The 20670-nt window shown below is 42.3% G+C and overlaps 1 protein-coding gene across 3 annotated transcripts in view; it reads right to left on the bottom strand.

Annotated features, from left to right (window-relative positions):
• Window positions 1-20670, bottom strand: part of RASSF3 (Ras association domain family member 3) — a 156217-nt gene that overhangs the window by 8398 nt on the left and 127149 nt on the right. For all 3 annotated transcript variants that reach the window (XM_050924069.1, XM_050924073.1, XM_050924075.1), the window contains one exon: window positions 3384-3491. In XM_050924069.1, coding sequence (XP_050780026.1) covers window positions 3384-3491 — 108 coding nt within the window. The remainder of the gene's footprint in view (window positions 1-3383; window positions 3492-20670) is intronic.

Genomic DNA, 20670 nt, shown 5'->3' with positions numbered 1-20670 from the left:
CTGCTAGCAGTTACTACATTAGCTCAAGTAGCAGGTGGATGAGTGTGTGTGTCTGTCTGTAGGTTCTAACCCTGCTAATGACCCATGTCAACACGGTGGAATTTGTTTTTCCCATTTACTTCTTTAAAAAAAAAAAAACTAGGAAAACACACAGACAGACAGAGTTAAAGAGCATCATTAAGGTAGCAAAGTCAAGCACTCAACAATTAGGAAATGCTACAAGTTGCTGTACATCCTTAATTTGGCCCCCTTGTACATATGCATTATCTTACAGTCTTTAATTACCTGATTATATCCTGTTTTTTCCACAGGATCCCTGACGGACTAGCGATGGGAATAAGTCCAGGTTGTGTGATAAAGGATGCTGTTGTCTAAAAGTCCCCTACCTCATTTGTTGCCGAAACTGGAAGGTGTGTAGTAAATGAAGCAAGGGTTAAGGTAGCTGAATGCTTCTCTAGAGCACTGGATTCTATTCCTGCTTCTGCTGTAGAGTTCCTATGGGATGCTAGCCATGTCATGTAAGCCAAAAAAAACTACACATAGGTGGTCACTAATTGTGTGTTCTTCATTTTCTAGGGGTCTGACTTGAGACCCTGGGGTCCGATTTGCAGAAGTGCTGAGCTCTCACAGCTGTAATGGAAGCCAGTGGGAGCTGTGCTTTGAATACGTGAAGTGCTATATAATGCTAATGACGTATTCCGAAAAGTCGATTTCAAGATGTCTCAAATGGGGCATCCAAAATTAGTAGGTACTTGTGATCTCTCTGTGCTTCAGTTCCTCATCTATAAAATGGGGATAATATTAGTCCCTCACCTCACAGGGGCGTTGTGAAAAATAGCTTCATTAATATTAGTGAAACAGATACTATAGTGATAAGTGCCACAGAAAAGCCAATGAGGAAATGAATAATTCTATTCAAACCCTGCTCTGAATATAATGTGAGTAAATAAGGCTTGGGGGCCAAACAAAATATTGAATACCTGCTCATTAAAGACTGCATAATGCATATGCACAAGAGAGCTGAAATTCTGGCATTTCCTAGCTTCTGGGCACTAGACTTTGCAACCGGAATAATGTTTTTAACAGAGTTTCTGTTTGTAATATTATATATGTGCAGATACATTTGCATACACTTTATATTAAAAGCACACTCTACAATATAACTTTGCATACCCACTGTGACAAAGTTCCTCCTCTACCTAGGTGGGTCCTGCACTTGTTGGCAGATTTGCTCACCTCAGTGATCTTCCCCACAGTCTGGATCAACTCCTCCTGTGTCTGATCAGGAGTTGGGAGGTTTGGGGGGAACCCGGGCCCACCCTCTACTCTGGGTTCCAGCCCAGGGCCCTGTGGATTGCAGCTGTCTATAGTGCCTCTTGTAACAGCTGCATGACAGTTACAACTCCCTGGGCTACTTCTCCACGGCCTCCTCCAAACACCTTCTTTATCCTCACCACAGGACCTTCCTCCTGGTGTCTGATAAGCTTGTACTCCTTAGTCCTCCAGCAGCACAGCCTCTCACTCTCAGCTCCTTGTGCCTCTTGCTCCCAGCTCCTTACACGCACTTCCTCTCCTCTAGCTCCCTCCTCCCTGACTGGAGTGAGCTCCTTTTTAAACCCAGGTGCCCTGATTAGCCTGCCTTGATTGGCGGCAGGAGTTCTAATCAGCCTGTCTGCCTTAATTGGTTCTAGCAGGTTTCTGATTACTCCAGTGCTGCCCCTGCTCTAGTCACTCAGGGAACAGAGAACTACTCAGCTAGGGACTAGTATATTTGCCCTCTACCAGACTCCTGTAACCTTGGCGCACATTTATTTGGAGTGCGCCAGGTTGCAGCCACTGTTCCAGCTCCTCTTGAATATTTTATTGCGTTTTTGGTTGCACTTTTCCCCTCACCTTTTTATCTACAAGCTCCCCATCCGTGGCCCCATGAAGTCCCGGGATCTCCTTATCAACCTCCTCTTAGCCCTGGCCAAACTAGCCATCTACAACACCAGGGAGAGGAGGTTGGCCGACGGGATTTCCTGTGACCGTAGGGCCTATTTCCATTCCTCCATCTGTTCACGCATCCAGGCAGAGTTCCTCTGGGCGGCGTCCACTGGCTCCCTTGACGCCTTCGAGGAGCAGTGGGCATTGTCCGGGGTTCTCTGCTCGGTGTCCCCATCAGGTTCCCTTAGTTTAGCCCTCTGACCTCACTCCCGATCCTGTTTTTTCATTACTTGTCCCACATAATTACTTGGTGTCCCAGACCTGTGGATCCTCCCCTTAGGCTGGGAGACTCCTGTACCACACTGTACCCTCTACCAGACTCCTGTACCACATTGGCCTGGGTCTGTCACAATACATAACACAATGTCACACACAGTTGTGCAATGCTTAAAGCTGTGATTGTCAAAGGGGGTTAGATGCCCAAATTCTATTGCAATTCAATGGGAATTGGGTGCCTAATAGACTTACCCTTTTGAATATCTCAGGCTAAACGCTTATGCTAACCTAACCAACATGGAAAGTTTCTTCTTGTAATTAGTTCTGAAAACAAGTAATTAGTCAAATGTTACAGGGCTTTTGGCAACGTGATTTTACAAGTATTAATTCCAAACCATATGAAAATACATAACAAAAATCAGTTTAGTAGATAAGGGTTGCATATATAAAGTAATTTAGAATGTAACAGAACTTCTAAGTTTGGATGTACAGTACATCTAATGGAACATAAAAGGATCTGACAATTTATACATAGATTGAGTTATAACATTTTAGCCAGGTAAATATGGATTTTATTAATAAACAATCATAGAAGATTTAGAAGTTAAGAATCAGTGTGCATCTTAACTTCTTTATTATATAAAATATTTATTTATATTCTTATCACACTGAAAACCTACTTCTTAAAACCATCCCCAGAAATCAAACTTTCTGAAATTAATGTAAAAAGTGTCATAACTACAAGAGTTATTTCTGCTTGATTTAACATATTTGGGTGCCATGGTAATGTAGTTTTATAAGAGACATACGTATAGACAGTCTGATAAAAATAAACAGCCATATTCTCCCTGTGCTGGCTGTATTGGTATAATTGAGAGGTGGAAGGAATCCATTTATTTATTGACAGTTGAGCGTATTTTAAACATGTTAACTTTTCACAACACCATGTACAGGTTTATGGTTTCTACCCTTATCCTCTTAACCCCAAACAAATGAGGGCTGAAAGTGGCTTAAATACATTTCAGGGCTAAGAAATGGCCCTTTTCCTGTAGTACACTACAAAGTCATTAAGGCACAGTTGCACATGAAAAATGCTAAAGACAAAGTGACAAATAAAGCATTATATGGAGTTACATTCAGCTATTCAATTATAAACTACAGCAGTTCTATGTGAATCTTACCAAGGTCATCTTTAATTTGTCAGTAACAGATGAATTATAGTTTTGAATCTTCTCTTTAACTTCGTCTTTACTGAGATATGTGTGGGTTTCTCTCTCTTTCTGAACATCCTAGAACAAAACAAACATTGGCAATCTTAGAAAATGCAGAAAAAAACAACAGATCATTTACATTCTAGGCTATGAGCAAACAGTGCAATCAATCATTACCTTACACAGGTTCCATAAACAACAGTTATCCATGTAGTAATACAAAGATCTAGCAAATGAGGTATGTCAAAAAAGCTGCTGTGCTGATCATAAACAGTTAAACTGACACACCCAAAAACACGTGTCATTTTTGCCAACTATTTTTGTTCAAATATTTATTATCAGTATGCAAAGCAGCTCAACTAATTTCATGATTAGATTTTTTCATTTCGATGCTATGTAATATTTTCCTGTCAGTACAGTATTACATTTAAGGCATAGGTAATTAAAAGAAATGATCTCTACACAAAGCAGAAAAATATATAAGAAATCCAGTACCTGATAAATAAGTAAAATCAAGAATGTATAAGTATTGGAATATGGGTATCTCAGCATTCATCAAGTTATAATAGTCTATCTTCCTGCTTATATGATACATCACAAGTATGCATCTAGGCATATATTGCTTCTCCAAATTCAAGCTTTTTGTTGTTGTTTTAAGAAGCCCGTATCAGTTTTTCAACTGTTGTCTTTACAAGCGATATACTGATTTTACATGCCACTGTAAAACCAATCTTAAGCATTGGCTATTATCCAAAAAAGCATTTGTTCCCAATCCACATTACTGCAGCAAATCAGTATTATAAATACACTCAGATTTCTATCACTTGCATGAACACCATATATAGTATGAAACTGATTCAGCTCTCAACTTTAATGTTTTAAGACCTCTCTTAGGAGAGGAATACATTGGCTTGGAAACATCTGGGTACCTCTGAACACAGGAGTACTCATTCACCACATGCAAAATGGTCAAGGGTCAGTATTTTAGATTACCCATCCAAATGGACCCTGGAGGAGTTTGGCCTAAGAAAAGGATTTTCCTGACCTCAAAACCCACTCCTATAACATAATCTCTTTGAGACTTCCCAGCACAGCTGGCAGGCATTTCAATTTGCCAGAACTGAACCCTGTGACATCTCCTCCCTGGTCACTCGGTTACAGACCTAAAAGTCACAATATTACAACAAAAAAACTTCAAAAACAGACTCCAACAGGAGATTGCTGACTTGGAATTAATTTGCAAAATGGACAGCATTAAATTAGGCTTGAATAAAGACTGGGAGCGGATGGGTCATCACACAAAGTAAAACTATTTCCCCAAGTTTATTCCCTCCTCAATCCCCGTTCCTCACACCTTCTTGTCAACTGCTGCAAATGGACCATTTTGATTACCACTACAAAGTTTTTTTCTCTCCTGCTGGTAATAGCTCACCTTAACTGATCACTCTCGTATGGTAACGCACATTGTTTCATGTTCTTTGTGTGTACATTTGTATATATCTATATATAGATATAATCTTGCTACTGTATTTTCCACTGCATGCATCCGATGAAGTGGGCTGTAGCCCACGAAAGCTTATGCTCAAATAAATTTGTTAGTCTCTAAGGAGCCACAAGTCCTCCTGTTCTTTTTGTGACAACACTGTGTCTGATGCAGAGCTATACATTTTTGCTTGCCAGAAAGCCTATACAAAGCTGAGAGTTTTAGATTCTTTACTATATACATGAATAAAGACACATGACTCCGCCATCCTCCCTACAGCTAAAAAAGATGTGGTCTGAGCAAAGGATTGGAAACAAAGAACTCCCAAACTCTAATCCTGGCTCAAATACTAACTTCCTTTGGGGTCTTCGATAAGACAATTTCTGCCTCAGTTTCACCATTTGTAAAATAAGGATACCACCCACCTTAGATATGAACTTACAGTTTTTATGATAAGAATGCTATTAGTCCCTTAATTAGTCCCATTTTTATCATGAAGTTACAATATTGTGGCATAGTGATCAACTTCACTATAAGCAGGACCAAACCACCTGGAAGTTTTCAGAATCAAGACTCCCCCCTCTCACTAGAGAAATTAAAAATATTTATCATCCTTTTATTTTTTCCCCTCCTGTAGCCTGTTCCTAGAAAGCAGTAAGTACAGTAATACTTAGCACTTTAATATAATGCTTTTTATTCCCTTACTACTTTAGGGACATCTATAGTTTTGCAAAGGGTTCCCTTTGTGCGAAAAAAATAAAATAAAAAAACAGTAATTTTTTCTTTAAAATAAGAACTAATTTGTTGGAGCAATTTTAATGTTTAGAAATTATTAAATATAAAAGATTGTAGCGATATTACCTGTGTAGCAAATAATAAGAATTTGAAAACACCAGCATCCTAAACATTATGTTTTTTGTTTTAAATTTTAAAAAAATATTTGAGGCAACTACTGCACCCTCAATTTTCATCCCATTACAAAAGATATGCTATGAGTAGGTAACGGTGTATTCTGCAATTATTTGGCCACAGAACTGTGCTCAGGAGCAAGCACCTGCCACAGAATTGTGCTCAAGAATCTAAACTTAAATTTTAAAAAAGTTTCTAGCCCTTATAGTTGTGAACATGTTCTTCCAAATTGGCACTGATTCAGACCCATATTCCTGAGGGGTAGACAGTCTGAAACATTAGCTTTGAGAGGTGTGAACTCCCCATTCATCTCAATAATGGAAATTCTGAACACTAATAATGCCATTTGAAAATCAGAATGTGTAATTATTTTACTGCTGACTGTTTAGCAGATACTTCTAGCTGATGTGTTTTCCCATTGTTGTTGCATGAAGTCATGGATGGGGAAGGAGGGAGTTGACCACTGTCAAGGATTGCTGCATCACCATCCACAACTACTGTCCAGAGGAGAAAACAACAGGGAACAGGAGGGAAAGAAAAGATTAATCCGCCCTTTCCCAGTGTCAAAAGCCTCAACCCATTTATCTGGTTCCAAAACCAGCTTCCTGTTTCCTTGACAGGGCTACATAGATCATGGAGGGCATAATTTGGCCTGCAGAAATGCTATTAATGGAGATAACGAAAAGACCCCAACCTGCCTTTAACAGCAAAGGGTAAGTGTGCAGGGCTGACAGCTGGAAAAAAAATTATCTATCTGCAATCTGAGCAAATTTAGTATAGACATCAATGAGACAATGAATAGGAAAGCCCATAAAGCCATTTTAGACAGTGTGTTTTATTTAGGGAAGAACAAGACTTTAATCACTATAATATTCATTGCTATTTTCATATGAAGTTACTTACTCATCTATTTAATTCAGTAAGACCCTCTATTTTGAACAAGACTCAGAAATTCCAGTTTCTTTCACCAAAATGCCACAGAAAATCAGGGAGCCTTGCCACAGATTTTAGTCCAGCTTGCTGGAGAGTACACAGGGCCTTTCTTAGGGAAAGGTATAAGATGCATTATTACATGGCAGTGAGAAACAAAGCAATAATTGATTTTGCCACCATGTACATGTGAACTGTTAACGGAGCATCTAAACAGTATGCAGATCAACTCCAAACTGCAAATTATATACAAAAAAGGACTGTGGGGGAGAAAACAAGCAGCAAAGCAATAAGGATCTGAACTTCGAGGTCTCTATCGGCCTGATCCAACTCCCCTTAAATTCAGTGGAAAGACTCCCAATTTACTTCAATCAATGTTCTGCACCTTATGTTAGTTTCAGGTCAGTTAACAGTAAGGAAGGTGATGAAACTGTGGAAAATATTTTATTTTCAGCCAAAAAAAAGTTATGCCTCCCCTTCAAGTCCATTATCCCAGGAAACCCAAGTCTGGGAACTAGAAGCACAAAAAGCATTAGATTCAAATGATAAATCACATAACCAGAGCTCAAACACTGCAACTATTTGTGCACGGAGGGATGCACTTCAAACCAACAAAAAAATTCCTTCGCAAGCAATTTAACATCACAAATTGTCTAATCAGCAAAGGTTATACAACAATTACACGGTCTGAAGAGGGGGGAAAATCCTGCACAACTGCAACTGAGAGGCAACAAATGAAGAAATACCACAAGGAAGTTGTAAGGAATGCTAGTGCAATCAAGTCTACTGTCATCAAGGATCAGAGGGGTAGCCGTGTTAGTCTGGATCTGTAAAAGCAGCAGGGTCCTGTGGCACCTTATAGACTAACAGACGTATTGGAGCATGAGCTTTCGCGGGTGAGTACCCCCTTCGTCGAGCTCATGCTCCAATACGTCTGTTAGTCTGTACGGTGCCACAGGACTCTGCTGCTGTCATCAAGGAGTCAGTCATTCTGATTAGGTATCTCCAGCTAAATGTTAACACATTTGTCAACTCTTGAATATCTGTGGCACCCATGGATTTTGATCTTTAGTTTAATTCAAACATCCAACAGCCACAACTTGCTGGCAAGATGCCATGTCATTTCTTCCCAATACCCACAGAGCCAAATCACCTGCAGTATGTAATTAATCTTTATCATGGTCTCTGAGCCAAAGTTTGGCTAGACAAAGCAACAGTGGCAGAAGTAATCTTCTTTTGGCCAGCGTGCCCAGGCTAAAATCAAGGAAAAGAAGGATTTTGCGAGAACTGCTAAACATTTTCTTCAGCTTCCCACAATCCTCTCCTTGCCTCCTGTATTCTTTACCTCAGGGGTTCTCAACTGACCCATCTGTAAACCCTGATTGCCTGTCACAACCCAGAGACTTCCTGAGATGCCCCAAGATGTGATGCTGCTCCTCCCCACTCCCCGGCACTGCTCAGCTGCAGAGCAGAGGATACATCGGGGCCAGCACTTACTGGAGAATATGACCACCACCCCTCTCCTGGCTCCTGTCCCATGGGGCTAGCTGGGCTTGGCTCTCTGCTCTGGGTACTACAACCTCTGAGGTCGCAATACTGCTCACTGAAATGTGGACCAGACACTCGTCCCGTCCCCCCCCACCAAATCATCATGATAGAGCAGCAGCTAGGCTAAACCTGGAGCAGTGCTGTGACTTCATGCACCAGGTCACAATGCCCAGAGCAAGGAGCTGAGTTTGGCCAGCCCCGCAACCCTTTGATGCAATTTTGGGTCACAATCCCCCAAGCTGAGAATCCTGCTTTACCTTACAGAAAGGGTCCTCTGCTAATTAAACTTTGATTCGGTATAAGTCCATTTTAAGCAATTCCACTGACTTATAAGGAAATAAATATCCACCAGTTTGGAAATCTTGTATGCATCCAACATAGCATGTATAGTAAATTAACAATGACAGCAATTAAGTACCATGCTGTTCACATGGATTATGGGGGCTGATCGAGAGGCCAGTAAACTCTTCTCTGCAATGACTATGTGGGTGATATTATGTAAAAACATTCTTTCTGAGACTGGGAATGCTGGCAAGGAACTCATTCATCCTCTATTGCTTTAGCTACTCTAACTGGAGGGAAAAACTATTGCAGATTAGGTGTTGCAGCTAAGAAGGTCTCACTCCATTTGTTCCTGCAACAGTTCTCGCTGGCCAGTGAGAGGACAGACCAGTTCAGTTAATCCCCAAACAGATAAGAGTACTACCCTCAACTGTTGCTTTGTCTGTGAACTGAGCACCTGCTCTGTAGGTCCTGGCACAGCTCCTTGGAGCAGGTGCATTACATGTATACAAATAGTAGCAGATGCATACCTCACAATACATTTCACGTATTACACACATACAACTGATATATGCATATGGTGCATTTAACCCAGCATACATCACTGAAACAGATTTATTTATGTTTTCATTTGCTAATACAGATTTTGCAAATAGTTGCTTCAGTAGTTAGTTCCAGTGATTGCTTCCAATGGTCTGTCCTACTCACAGTATGTGTCATGAGCACAGAAGTGAAACAACCACGTCAAACCATCCTGACAGAGGCCATAAGCTCTTCTTCACCCGGTGCTAGACAAGGCCACTATGCTGAGTGGGTTTAGTTTTACAGTATTTTTGTACAAATGTATTTTGACTAAAACACGGGAACTATACGAGGTGTGGCGTCATACTGTCACTAACTGCAGGTCAGACTGGAATGATGTTCTCATTAACAGCCGCAGGCCATGTCATTATCATCTGCTCCTCCCAGTTCAACTGAGAAAATGTGTTTTGCTGCTCAGTGTTCTGGGCCTGTTTCCATTCCTGTGCCTCACATTTGTTGTTTTCTCCTTTTGAGGACAATTATGAATGGTGATAAAAACAATATTCAGTGCAATTCTAGGGAGCCTATGTATAATTTCTTCAGATCCACAACACCAGCCTCAGCCCAGGGCCAAGCTGTTAATTTGCTATGAAATTCAAGAAATATTTTCAGTAGTCTATGAAATAAACACACATCTCTGGTTCCCAGAATTTCCATTAAATTTGTAACAAACCTTCCAACTAAGTATAAGAGCTCCTTTGAGTCTCAAATACAAGTTTCTAAGCAGTAGTAGCAGGCAGGAGGGGACGGGACGTGTGTGCCTTTGTTTCTACCAGGGAGAACAGCTGGGCTGTGATTAAGATACTGGAGAACTGGGTTCAGTTCCCAGCTCTCGCACAGACTTCCTGCATGACCTTTCACAAGTCACCACTCTCCATGCTTCAGTTCCCCCATCTACAAAACGGGGGAAATAACACTTCCTTTTTCCCACCCTCTGTCCTGCCTACTTAGATCGTAAGGTCTTCAGGGCTGGGACTGACACATACTACATGCCCGTACAGTCCATAGCATAATAGGACCCCAATCGCAGTTGGGGCCTATGATAAATGAAGGAGGGGAGCTCCCTTTTATGGACACCCAGCCGGCCAATTAGCTATAAAGTCCCTCTTGGTGGCTGCTTGCTTTACCTGTAAAGTTAAAAAGGGTTAAAAAGTCCCCAGGTAAAGAAAAGGGAGTGGGCACCTGACCAAAACAGCCAATGGGAAGGCTAGAACTTTTTAAAATGGGAAAAAATTGTCTCTCCATTGTTCTCAATGGGCTGCAGGGACATGGAGCAGCAATGCTGTGCAAGGTTTGAACCAGGTACCTCGAAGGAATCATTGGGACTCGGAATGTTTAGATAGATGCGATCAGGTTTATTTCTTTATCTTGGCTTGTGGACTTCTCTGTGCTAACCCCAGATGCTTTTGTTTGCTTGTAAAACTTTTAAGTTGAACCCCCACAAAAGCTATTTTGGGTGCTTAATTTTTGAATTGCTCCTTTAAAATCTAGTACAAGCTTAAGTTCCAGATGTATTTTCTTTCTTTTTGTTTTTAATAAAATTTACCTTGTCCTAAGAGGTTTGTGTATGTTTGATTAGCTGGTGGCAACAGCTAATTTCCTTTGTTTTCTTTCTCAGCTCTTTCCCGGAGGGTGGGGTGAAAGGGCTTGAGGGCATCCCACAGGGAGGAATTCCCAAGGTAGCTTCTTCCTGGGTTCAAAAGGTTTTTTGCATTTGGGTAGTGGCAGCGTTTACCAAGCCAAGGTCAGAGAAGAGCTGTAACCTTGGGAGTGTAATACAAGCCTGGAGTGGCCAGAATTAATTTTTAAAATCCTTGTGGGCCCCACTTCTGCATTTGAAGTGCCAGAGTGGGGATTCAGCCTTGACAGGGTCTCTAGATGCTAATGTGATACAAGTGCACATGAACAGTATTAACATCATGCAAATCTCTGTTCAAGTGAGCTGCAGAACAAACCGTGATCCCACCCCCTGGCCACATACACAGACACTACATCTGTGTCACATGAAGTCCAAGCTTTGGTCTTAGGTGAGCATCTTGTTGCTATACCCAAACAGCTAGACACATTAGTCCCTCACACTAAATTTGGAAAAAACCCAACAATCCAGGACCTGATCTAATGAGTTCTAGATCACACTCCAAACAGAATTCTTTCTACTTTTCTACTTGCATCCACAAGGGAAACCAACTTTTCCAGTGAAGCAGTGACCTGAAGCGATAGCTCTAGTCTAGGAAAAGCAAACTCCACTAAACAGAACACATCACAAAGGCTTGATAGAAGAAGGGAGACATAATGGAGGAAAATTGTACTTGAGCCAAAAAGGGAATAAAGTATTTTCTTAAGAAATTCAAAGAACCAAACAGCCTTGGGAGCTAAAGCCAACTTTTAAACAATGCCAGCACTCTACCCTCTCCTGTCCTCAGACCCACGCTCACCACAAACACAAAGCAACACTTGATCCTGTCATATCATGAAGACTCCATGATCTTGGATTACGCTATAAATGGTGACCTTGAACACATGGTTCAAGACAGAGGAGTTAAAGTTTGACCTAAGAGTATGAAGTCCATCTACTCTTCCACACCAGAGACCAAGACATGTATAGCTGTGAAGAATACAATGAGAAATAAACAAACTAACTACATCACATCTCCATTAGAAAAGGGACCTAACTAGTGCCAGGATGAACATGGAAAAGTCAGCGTTTGTTGGGGTCTTTTTTTCTGGGGTGAGGGAAGAGGAACGGGGGGGGGGGGGGGGGGGGAAACATATCCTGATTTCTTACGCACTGACCTCAATAAAGTGAGCTGCCAACTTAAATAAAATGAATGCACATTCTACTACCACCAAAGAGATATATACAATTTAAAAATCACTGACTTGAATTACTTTTGAAGTAAACACGTTGTTTCCTCCATACACTGATGTTCCTGGGAAACAAAGGAACTCAACACCACCTTCCCCCTACCCAAGAAATGCCACTCTGTCCTCAGAAAATGCCCTCAGACCTCATTTGGCAACCCATCGGTGGATCATCAAGTGGAGAGACTGGCTGTATCTATCTGTTAACTGACAGATACTACCACCAAACCAAACAGAGGCAGGGAAGAGGTAGAGGCAGAAGATACTAGAGGTGTTAGGCGAGGGGCTGTGAGGAAGCCAGCTCCAAGCTTTGCTCCTGCCCAAGCCCATGATCTATTTATGATCCACAGAGGGCTCTTTCTGGAGTTGGGAAGCAGACATTTCTTGGGAAAGAGAAAGATGATAGGGTGGAGGTAACTGACTCTACCGACTGAGTTTTCTTTTTGCAGTCAGTGCTGCTTGTGGTCTCTGTCTCCTATTCCATTGCCCTAGGAATCGGAAGCAGTTTATGTAAATCCATCATTTTGCTGGGCAGACATGCCTCCTCTTATGCTGAATAGTAGTTTTAGAAGACAGAATGATTTCAAAAGCATTCTACACAACAGCCTGTTAATACTGAAACGCTTCAGGTGTCTGTGCTGTGTGGCCACTATGAAAGGGTTCTGAAAAAAGGTAAGAAACTCACATCATTAAATACTCAAATACAGGACTTTGTGGGATTATATTGCTAATCAGAGGTGTAACTTTTCTTTTTTTTTTTTTTGGCAGAAATGCTTTAAAAGATGTACAGACATTCTAGAGAGTATTTGTTACTTTACATTATTTAAAAAGAGGAAACACCAGTTTGTGTGTTTACCAACATACTGTCAAAGCCCTGTCATAGGGAAAACTAAGGGCAGGTCTTCACTACCCGCTGGATTGGTGGGTAGTGATCAATCTATTGGGCGTCCATTTATCATGTCTAGTGTAGATGTGATAAAATCGATCCTCAATCGCGCTTCCCGTCAACTCCGGGACTCCAGCGAGAGACGGAAGCAGAGTCGATGGGGAAGTGGCAGCGGTCGACTGGCCGCCATCCTCACGGCCAGGTAAGTTGGCCTAAGATACGCCAACTTCAGCTACGCGTCAATCCCCCTCCCCCACCAGTGTAGACCAGGGCTAAGACATAACCTGAACTGTGACAACCTGCTAGCACAACTCCAGAACCTATGTTTAAATTAGCTATTTTAAGAAGCACAGAATCAAGCCAAAAATCCTTACAGTTTACTCCTTTAAATATTCCTCTCCACAAACCAGAGGCAATATAAATACAGTATTCATTTCACTGTATGAGTGTATTTGTTAGAGAGATTAATTATATTTGCTAGTGACATTAAAGCAGCAGCTCAAGTTTCATTTAAGTTTATCATGACCTCACTCTGAAAACCCCTTAGCACAAATTCTGTCAGACCTTATATGGCTGTACTTCAAAACTGGGTTGCATGCCAATTGTTAAACAGCAATCATTTGTTTAGAGTCCAAAACTAAACTGTATGAAGAATAGCATTTGAAGCCGTGGCCCTAGATTTTCTATCAAAAGGCATAGCAGGTTACAAGCCATTCTGACACCATTTTTAAAGTAATACATTGTATAGTTTTTGAATTAACATTTCAAAACTGTTTAGGTCTTGCACAGATTTTAATCAATCTAGATTTATGAACGACCAAGAACAGAAAATAATCAGCCACTATCAAACACCCTGCATAGGAAAAGTGTAAGTTATACACTTGGCTATCCAAATACAAGTGGCTTAATGTAGTGAAATGGATTAGCAACCTCTCCTGACCCTACTCAAAGGGTCTGGATTTTAACTGATAAGGTTATATGGTGTAACAGTACTTAACAAACAAGCTTATAACAGATACAGTGTAAAGCTAATCACTGGATCTTGGAAAGAACGTTAAGCACTGCCAAAATTGAACTATTCAGTTACTAACATCACTAAAATAATGTCAGGGGCTCAGTTAATAACCGTAAGCATAGTAGATTCAGAGGGAAAACTAAAAATCCAGCCCAACACTCAGTCTAAAACGCCCAAGGGGCAAAGAAGCCACTGGCTGAGCTGGAGTTTTACCATTTGCACCAACAGAGAATTAGGATGAGACCAAATTCCATTTCACTTGTAATCAAACCCAGAATCTGAACCCAGGCTGGAGTAGCTGAAAGATTAACTCATTAATTCTTTATTCCACCTAGATACAGACTATGTCTACAAGGAGCCAAGTTAAAAAGAGTTCCCTACACCTTGGCTCTAACGCTAGCTTTGGTATTAGAACTGGGGAAAGTTAGAATGTAGACAAGGCTTTGCCTGACAAAACTTTTTTTTTTTTTAAAGTTACTGTTTTGATTAGACTTGTTTTAAACCAAATTTAAAATCACACAGTGAAAATGTTTCTGGTCTCTGGAGCCTTGTCTAACACTACAACTCCCATGAAATGTTATTAGACTCAGTAAGTAGGTAGTTTCCTCAGTGCAAGCAGGCCATAGCTTTAAGAGAAAACAGCAGCAATTAAAAAAAGACAGTCCTCTGAAGCAATTACAGTCCACTAGGTAAATTCCTCATAGGGGAAGTGTTAGCTCTTGGAATGCTTTTGAGAAGTTATGGGATCTCTTTTGTTCAACGTGTGTGCAACTCACGTAGACCACATTCACGTGCTGAACATTTTTATGAAGTCATTGCGACGTTTCACTCCATATTCTTTCTGAAAAATATGCTTATGATATGAATATGATAGAACAGATATACTTTATGCAAGATGGGTCTTGTAAGATATCATTGGAAAGGTTACAAGGAGTCCTGTGGCACCTTATAGACTAACAGATGTATTGGAGCATAAGCTTTCGTGGGTGAATACCCACTTCGTCAGACGCAGGTGGTGGAAATTTCCAGAGGCAGGTATGAATCAGTCTAGAGATAATGAGGTTAGTTCAAACAGGGAGGATGAGGCCCTCTTCTAGCAGTTGAGGTGTGAACACCAAGGGAGGAGAAACTGCTTTTGTAGTTGGCTAGCCATTCACAGTCTTTGTTTAATCCCCAGCTGATGGTGTGAAATTTGCAGATGAACTGAAGCTCAGCAGTTTCTCTTTGGAGTCTGGTCCTGAAGTTTTTTTGCTGCAGGATGGCTACCTTTAAATATGTTACTGTGTGTCCAGGGCGGTTGAAGTGTTCTCCTACAGGTTTTTGTATATTGCCATTCCTAATATCTGACTTGTGTCCATTTATCCTTTTATGTAGGGATTGTCCAGTTTGGTTGACGTACATAGCAGAGGGGCATTGCTGGCACATGATGGCGTATATTACATTGGTGGACGTGCAAGTGAATGAACCAGTGACGTTGTGGCTGATCTGGTTAGGTCTTTTTACAGATATTGGAAAGGTTATAATTTACTGAATATGATAATCCAATTTGTATGCTTGTATCATTTCTGTATCTCAAGTTAAGAATATTGACTTTGTAACTGTATTTCAGCTATGCTACTTTGGGGTGATACCAGGGGTGAAAGTAACTTAAAGGACTTACCGGTACTCTGGAGTCCTTAGGAGGGGCAGGGGCCTCAACCGGAAGAGACGTGGCCTCTTCCAGAAGAGGTGGGGACTTTAAATCCCCAGAGTCTTTAAATCACTCCCGGAACTACCAGCTGCAGAGGCAGCTGGAGCCCCAGAGCTAGGGGTGATTTAAAGGGCTTGGGGCTCCAGCTGCCCTACTGCAGCGCAGCCCCAGGCACTTTAAATCATCATTGGAGCCTGGGGGGCTCCCAGCTGCCACCCCAGGCTCTGGTGGAGCTTTAAAGGGCCATGGGCTCTGCTGCAGTAGCAGCAGCCGGGAGCCCCATGCCCTTTAAATCACCACTGGAGCCCCAGTGCCGCTACCCCAGGAGTCCAGCAGCCAGACTTCGGTGGTGATTTAAAGAGCCCCAGAGGTAGCAGCAGTGGGAGCCCTTTAAATCCTTCAAAAACCACTGACTGGGCAGGATTTTTGCAATTCCTTCTCAATTGCATGAAACTAGTCCCTAGATTGCTGGGGAGAGGGGGAGGACCCAAACACCTATGAAACATTTAAAAATGTTCACTCAAAAACCATACCTATAGCTATTGAGAGCAAACACTTTGCACTTTCTGGAGTTCTGAAATGTCCTATATTTCAAATTGCCTTGTTCTGCCCTGCCAACCGGTCCCCCTACCCCACGCCTCCAGCAGCACCCCACCAGCCGGTCCCCCCTACCCCGCGCCTCCAGCGGCACCTCACCAGCCGGTCCCTCCTACCCCGCACCTCCAGCGGCACTCTGACAACTGGTCCCCCTATCCCTGTGCCTCCAGCAGCACCCCGCCAACTGGTCCCCCTACCCCATGCCTCCAGCAGCACCCCGACAGCCGTTCCCCTCCTACCCAGCACCTTCAGCAGCGCCTCGCCAGCGGCTGGAGCCCCGGCCCTTTAAATTGTCCTCGAGCCCTGCTGCCATGTCCCCGAGGAGGCGGCAGCAGGGCCCTGGTGGCTATTTAAAGGGCTGGGGCTCCGGCTGCTGGCGGGGCACTGCTGGGGGCGCAGGGCAGAGGGGACCAGCTGGCAGGGCGCTGCTGGGGGCACAGGGCAGGGGGGACCGGCTGGCGGGGCGCTGCTGGGGGCGCAGGGCAGGGGGGACCGGCTGGCGGGGCGCTGCTGGGGGCGCAGGGCAGGGGGGACCGGCTGGCGGGGCACTGCTGGGGGCGCAGGGCAGGGGGGACCGGCTGGCGGGGCACTGCTGGGGGCGCAGGGCAGGGGGGACCGGCTGGCAGGGCAGCACAGGGCAATTTGAAATATAGGAAATTTCAGAACTCTAGAAAGTGGAAAGTGTTTGCTCTCAATAGCTATAGGGAGGGTTTTTGAGTGAAAATCTTTAAATGTTTCATAGGTATTTGGGTCCTCCCCTCTCCCCCCACCCCCCTCCAGCAATCTAGGGACTAGTTTCATGCAGTTGAGAAGGAATTGCAAAAATCCTGCCCAGTCAGTGGTTTTTGAGCGATTTAAAGGGGTTCCAAGCCTTTTAAATGGCTGCCGGGGGAAGCCGATCTGCCCCGGTAGAGTGCACCGGCTCTTGCCAGTACGCCGTATCAGGGCGCACTGGCTTACTTTCACCTCTGGGGGATACCCACTGCTAACATGTCAGGTACAACAACAGAAAAGCCAGACAGGGCTGATGACCCAGTCAGTGAGGACAATGGACTGTGAAAAGGCTTGGCCTTCCTGTGGATGCTCCATACTGCCACTGACTCATGGACGCTTGACACTATAGAGTCAGATGGTCTTGTCACCTGATACTAAACACTACCTGAGACTTCTTGTAACTTTTCACTGGAAGTGAAGGGGAGTCAAGTCTGGGAAACAAAGGATTCACACCTTATGTAAACCCTATTTAAGGATGAGGTGGAAGCCAAAAAGGGACTCTTCCTCTCCATGGCTAGGGTGCCCAAGAGAAAAGACTGCTAAAGCCAGCTGAAGGGAAGGGGAGTCCAGACTGAGACAAGGGTCCAGTCTGAAAAGAAATATAACAGGAACTCTGAACCACAGAAACTTTGTAACCTACCTAAAATAACATTTAGGGTAAAAAATTACATTTTGTAACCTGTTTCTTAAGTGTACTGAGCTTAGCTTGCACATTTAGCTTTATTTGGTCAGTAATCTGCTTTGTTCTGTCAGTTACCTCTTATATTCACTTAAAATTCACCTGTTGTAGTTAATAAACTTACTGCTTGATAATAATATAATCCAGTTTATGTAATTTCTAATGGGGGGAAGCAAGAAGATGTGCACATCTCCCTCCACATTGAGGGAGGGGGCAGATTTCATAAAACCTTTGGGTTTGTACCCCTTAACGGGAGTGGGCACCAGAGTGTCAAGGTAAGCTCCTAAGGCTGAATCCTTCCAGAGCAGATGGGTCTTTGTCTCTCTGTGCAACTGGGTGTGGCCCTGCCTGTGTGCTTGGCTGGAAGAGGCTGGGGAGCCTAACCCAGCAAGGCCAGGTAAAGGGGACCCAGGCTGGCAGAACAGGATGACTCTGTAGCACCCCAGCACATCAGGTGACACTCCAAGGGGCCCAAACCTGTCACAGTCATAACTAAAAGAAAAAAGCCCCCATTCTTTTTGAACAAGTGCAGCCAGCTATCTATTTTTAAAAATAAAGTCTACGATTTATTTTGCTTTTTTCTTTTATAAAGGACAAGCAGTTTATTTTATAATGTAATCGCTCCTAAAGCATTAAACAATTTATTTTTACAATGATGACCTCCTTAAAAAAGTATACCTGTCTATCTCCCCAAAACACAAAACTTTTCCTTCATATTTTTAATCTGACCACTGCAGACAGGCATGTCTAGCTTCAGTCTGGTATAAGTTTACAGCCAACTTACATACCTTCTGAGATGTCTTTTTAAGGCAGCAAAGTTAAGAACTAATCTGAACTTCAAGCTCCCTTCCTTTCTGCAGTTTTTTTTCTTTTGCAGTTATTTTTCATTAGAATAACTGTCTTTTTCAGAAAACAGTCTTCACAAAGTACTTTTATAGCAATGCTAACTGTCTCAATAGGCCCTGTAAAATAACTGATCTACTGAACGGCTACAGAAAAACTTAAAAACGTTGGATCTCTCTTCAAAACAAGCACCCAAGTCAAAAGCTTGATGCAGAAGAAACAAAACAGAAGCCTTTGCAGTTGAGACTGTATCTAGGACTTAGATTTGATTTTATGTTAGGTAATTCAAAGCACTTTACACCACTATTAGCTCAATGTTAGCAGTGTGCTGACTGTGTAAAAAGCAATATAAATTCTTCATTCACTCTCTCATAGTCTTAGACATCAGAACTTTTTTTATCAAGAAGATTGATATTTGTGCAATTATCAGTATTGGAAAATTGACAAGAAGTCCATAGGATCATTACCTTCACCTAGATAGCCCAAGATGGCACCTAAACATTGCGGACTTTTGCCCCAAGTACTGCATTTTTCTCCTCAATAAAGGAAGGCCAAGAGACTGCTGCTAAAATTGCAGAGGGCGAAAAGAGTAGCTTACTCACAACCTGATTTAATGGCTAGAGTCCAAAAGCAATTTATTCTGCTGTGCTGGAGAAAGGCCACCAGGAAACAAAAAATTAGTTGCTTTGTTCTTAAGCCGGCACATGGAAGAATGTGTTGATCTTATAACAAAGTTTAAAAAGTTATTCTCTCTTCATTCCAAACAGCAATTTCCCCATTCGTATGCACAGGAAACTGAAGTCACAAGGAAGTGTTGCTGCTACTCCACCTTTCCTTAAACCCAATTTATGTTTAAGGTAATTCAATTATGAAGCTCATCAAGACATGAGAAACCCATAATGGCTCATAGTGTGTGTGTGTGTGTGAAGAGAAGCGAGTCTATGCAAAATGCAAACTTTCTCACATTCTGAAAGTGACTAGAACTAATGACCAATATTAAAGAGGTAAGGTAGTCCAGTCTAGAATCAGATTCTAGCCTAGTCTTATGATAGGCAATCACAGAAGTTATAATGCATACGACAACATACACTACTAAAGGCTGTGTAAGCTTAGTAGCTGTGACTAGCACGGGAATGACCCAAAAGTAATAGCAACTTTAAAAATCTTAAAGGCTGAAAATTAACAAAAAAGCATAAATAGTCAATTACTTTTAAAAGCCTCACAAATACTGTCTGACACTTTACTTTCTGCTATTGTCAGATATCATAAAATCTATCCTAGTGTGAAGCAATTTCACTGAAGCAGCATTGTGATATTTAGCCAACACACTTAGAGAGAAAAGGAATGTGCTTGATACAAATAGCTACCTAATTTCAATACAAGAACAATTATTTTACAGACAATAAAACTGCATGGGTGCACATACGCACCCCAGTCTAACGCCTAATTGAAAACATTATGTTGACTTATTTAAAAACATGGTAACTTCCTGAAAAAAAATCCCCTCAATGTTATATAAAGTCCTGAGTAAAATAAAAAAAATAAAAAAAACTCACACAACCCACAACTACCATCAAGATTTACAGAAAATAGAAGAAAATGGAGCCACTTTAAAGAGCTAGAGAGAAGATGGAAGAGTTCAGATTTCTAAACCACTGAACTCCTGTAATTCAAGTTGTGTGTTTGGTTTTGTGCACAAAACATTATGACTGGTCTATCTACAGGACTAGAATTTATTTACATGCAATGTTCTTGGTGGAAGAAGAGGTTACTCACCTGTAACTGGAGGTTCTCCAAGATGTGTGGTCCCTATCTGTATTCCACATGTGGGTGCGCACGCGCACCTTGAGCCTGAGTCCGGAGGTGTTTCCAAGCAATACCTGTTGACCTGCACATGTGTAATGCATCTCCTCATGCTCCTGGACGAGGATATAAGGGGCAGTGTGAGTTGACACCACTCCAGTTTCCCCTCTTACCACTGCAGAATAGAGTCTGAAGCAACGAGGAAGGAAGGTGGGCAGTGGAACACAGAGAAGAGCCATATATCTCCAAGAACCTCAAGTTACAGGTGAGTTGCCTCCTCTTCTTCAAGTGATGGTCCCTATGTGTATTCCACAGGTTGGTGACCTACAAGTCATAATCAGTGAAAAGGTGGGTGCGAGGATGCTAATGACATA

Source organism: Gopherus flavomarginatus, chromosome 1, assembly GCF_025201925.1.
Source record: "Gopherus flavomarginatus isolate rGopFla2 chromosome 1, rGopFla2.mat.asm, whole genome shotgun sequence".
Classification (NCBI taxonomy): domain Eukaryota; kingdom Metazoa; phylum Chordata; order Testudines; family Testudinidae; genus Gopherus; species Gopherus flavomarginatus.
This window is presented reverse-complemented; position numbering and strand designations above follow the sequence as displayed.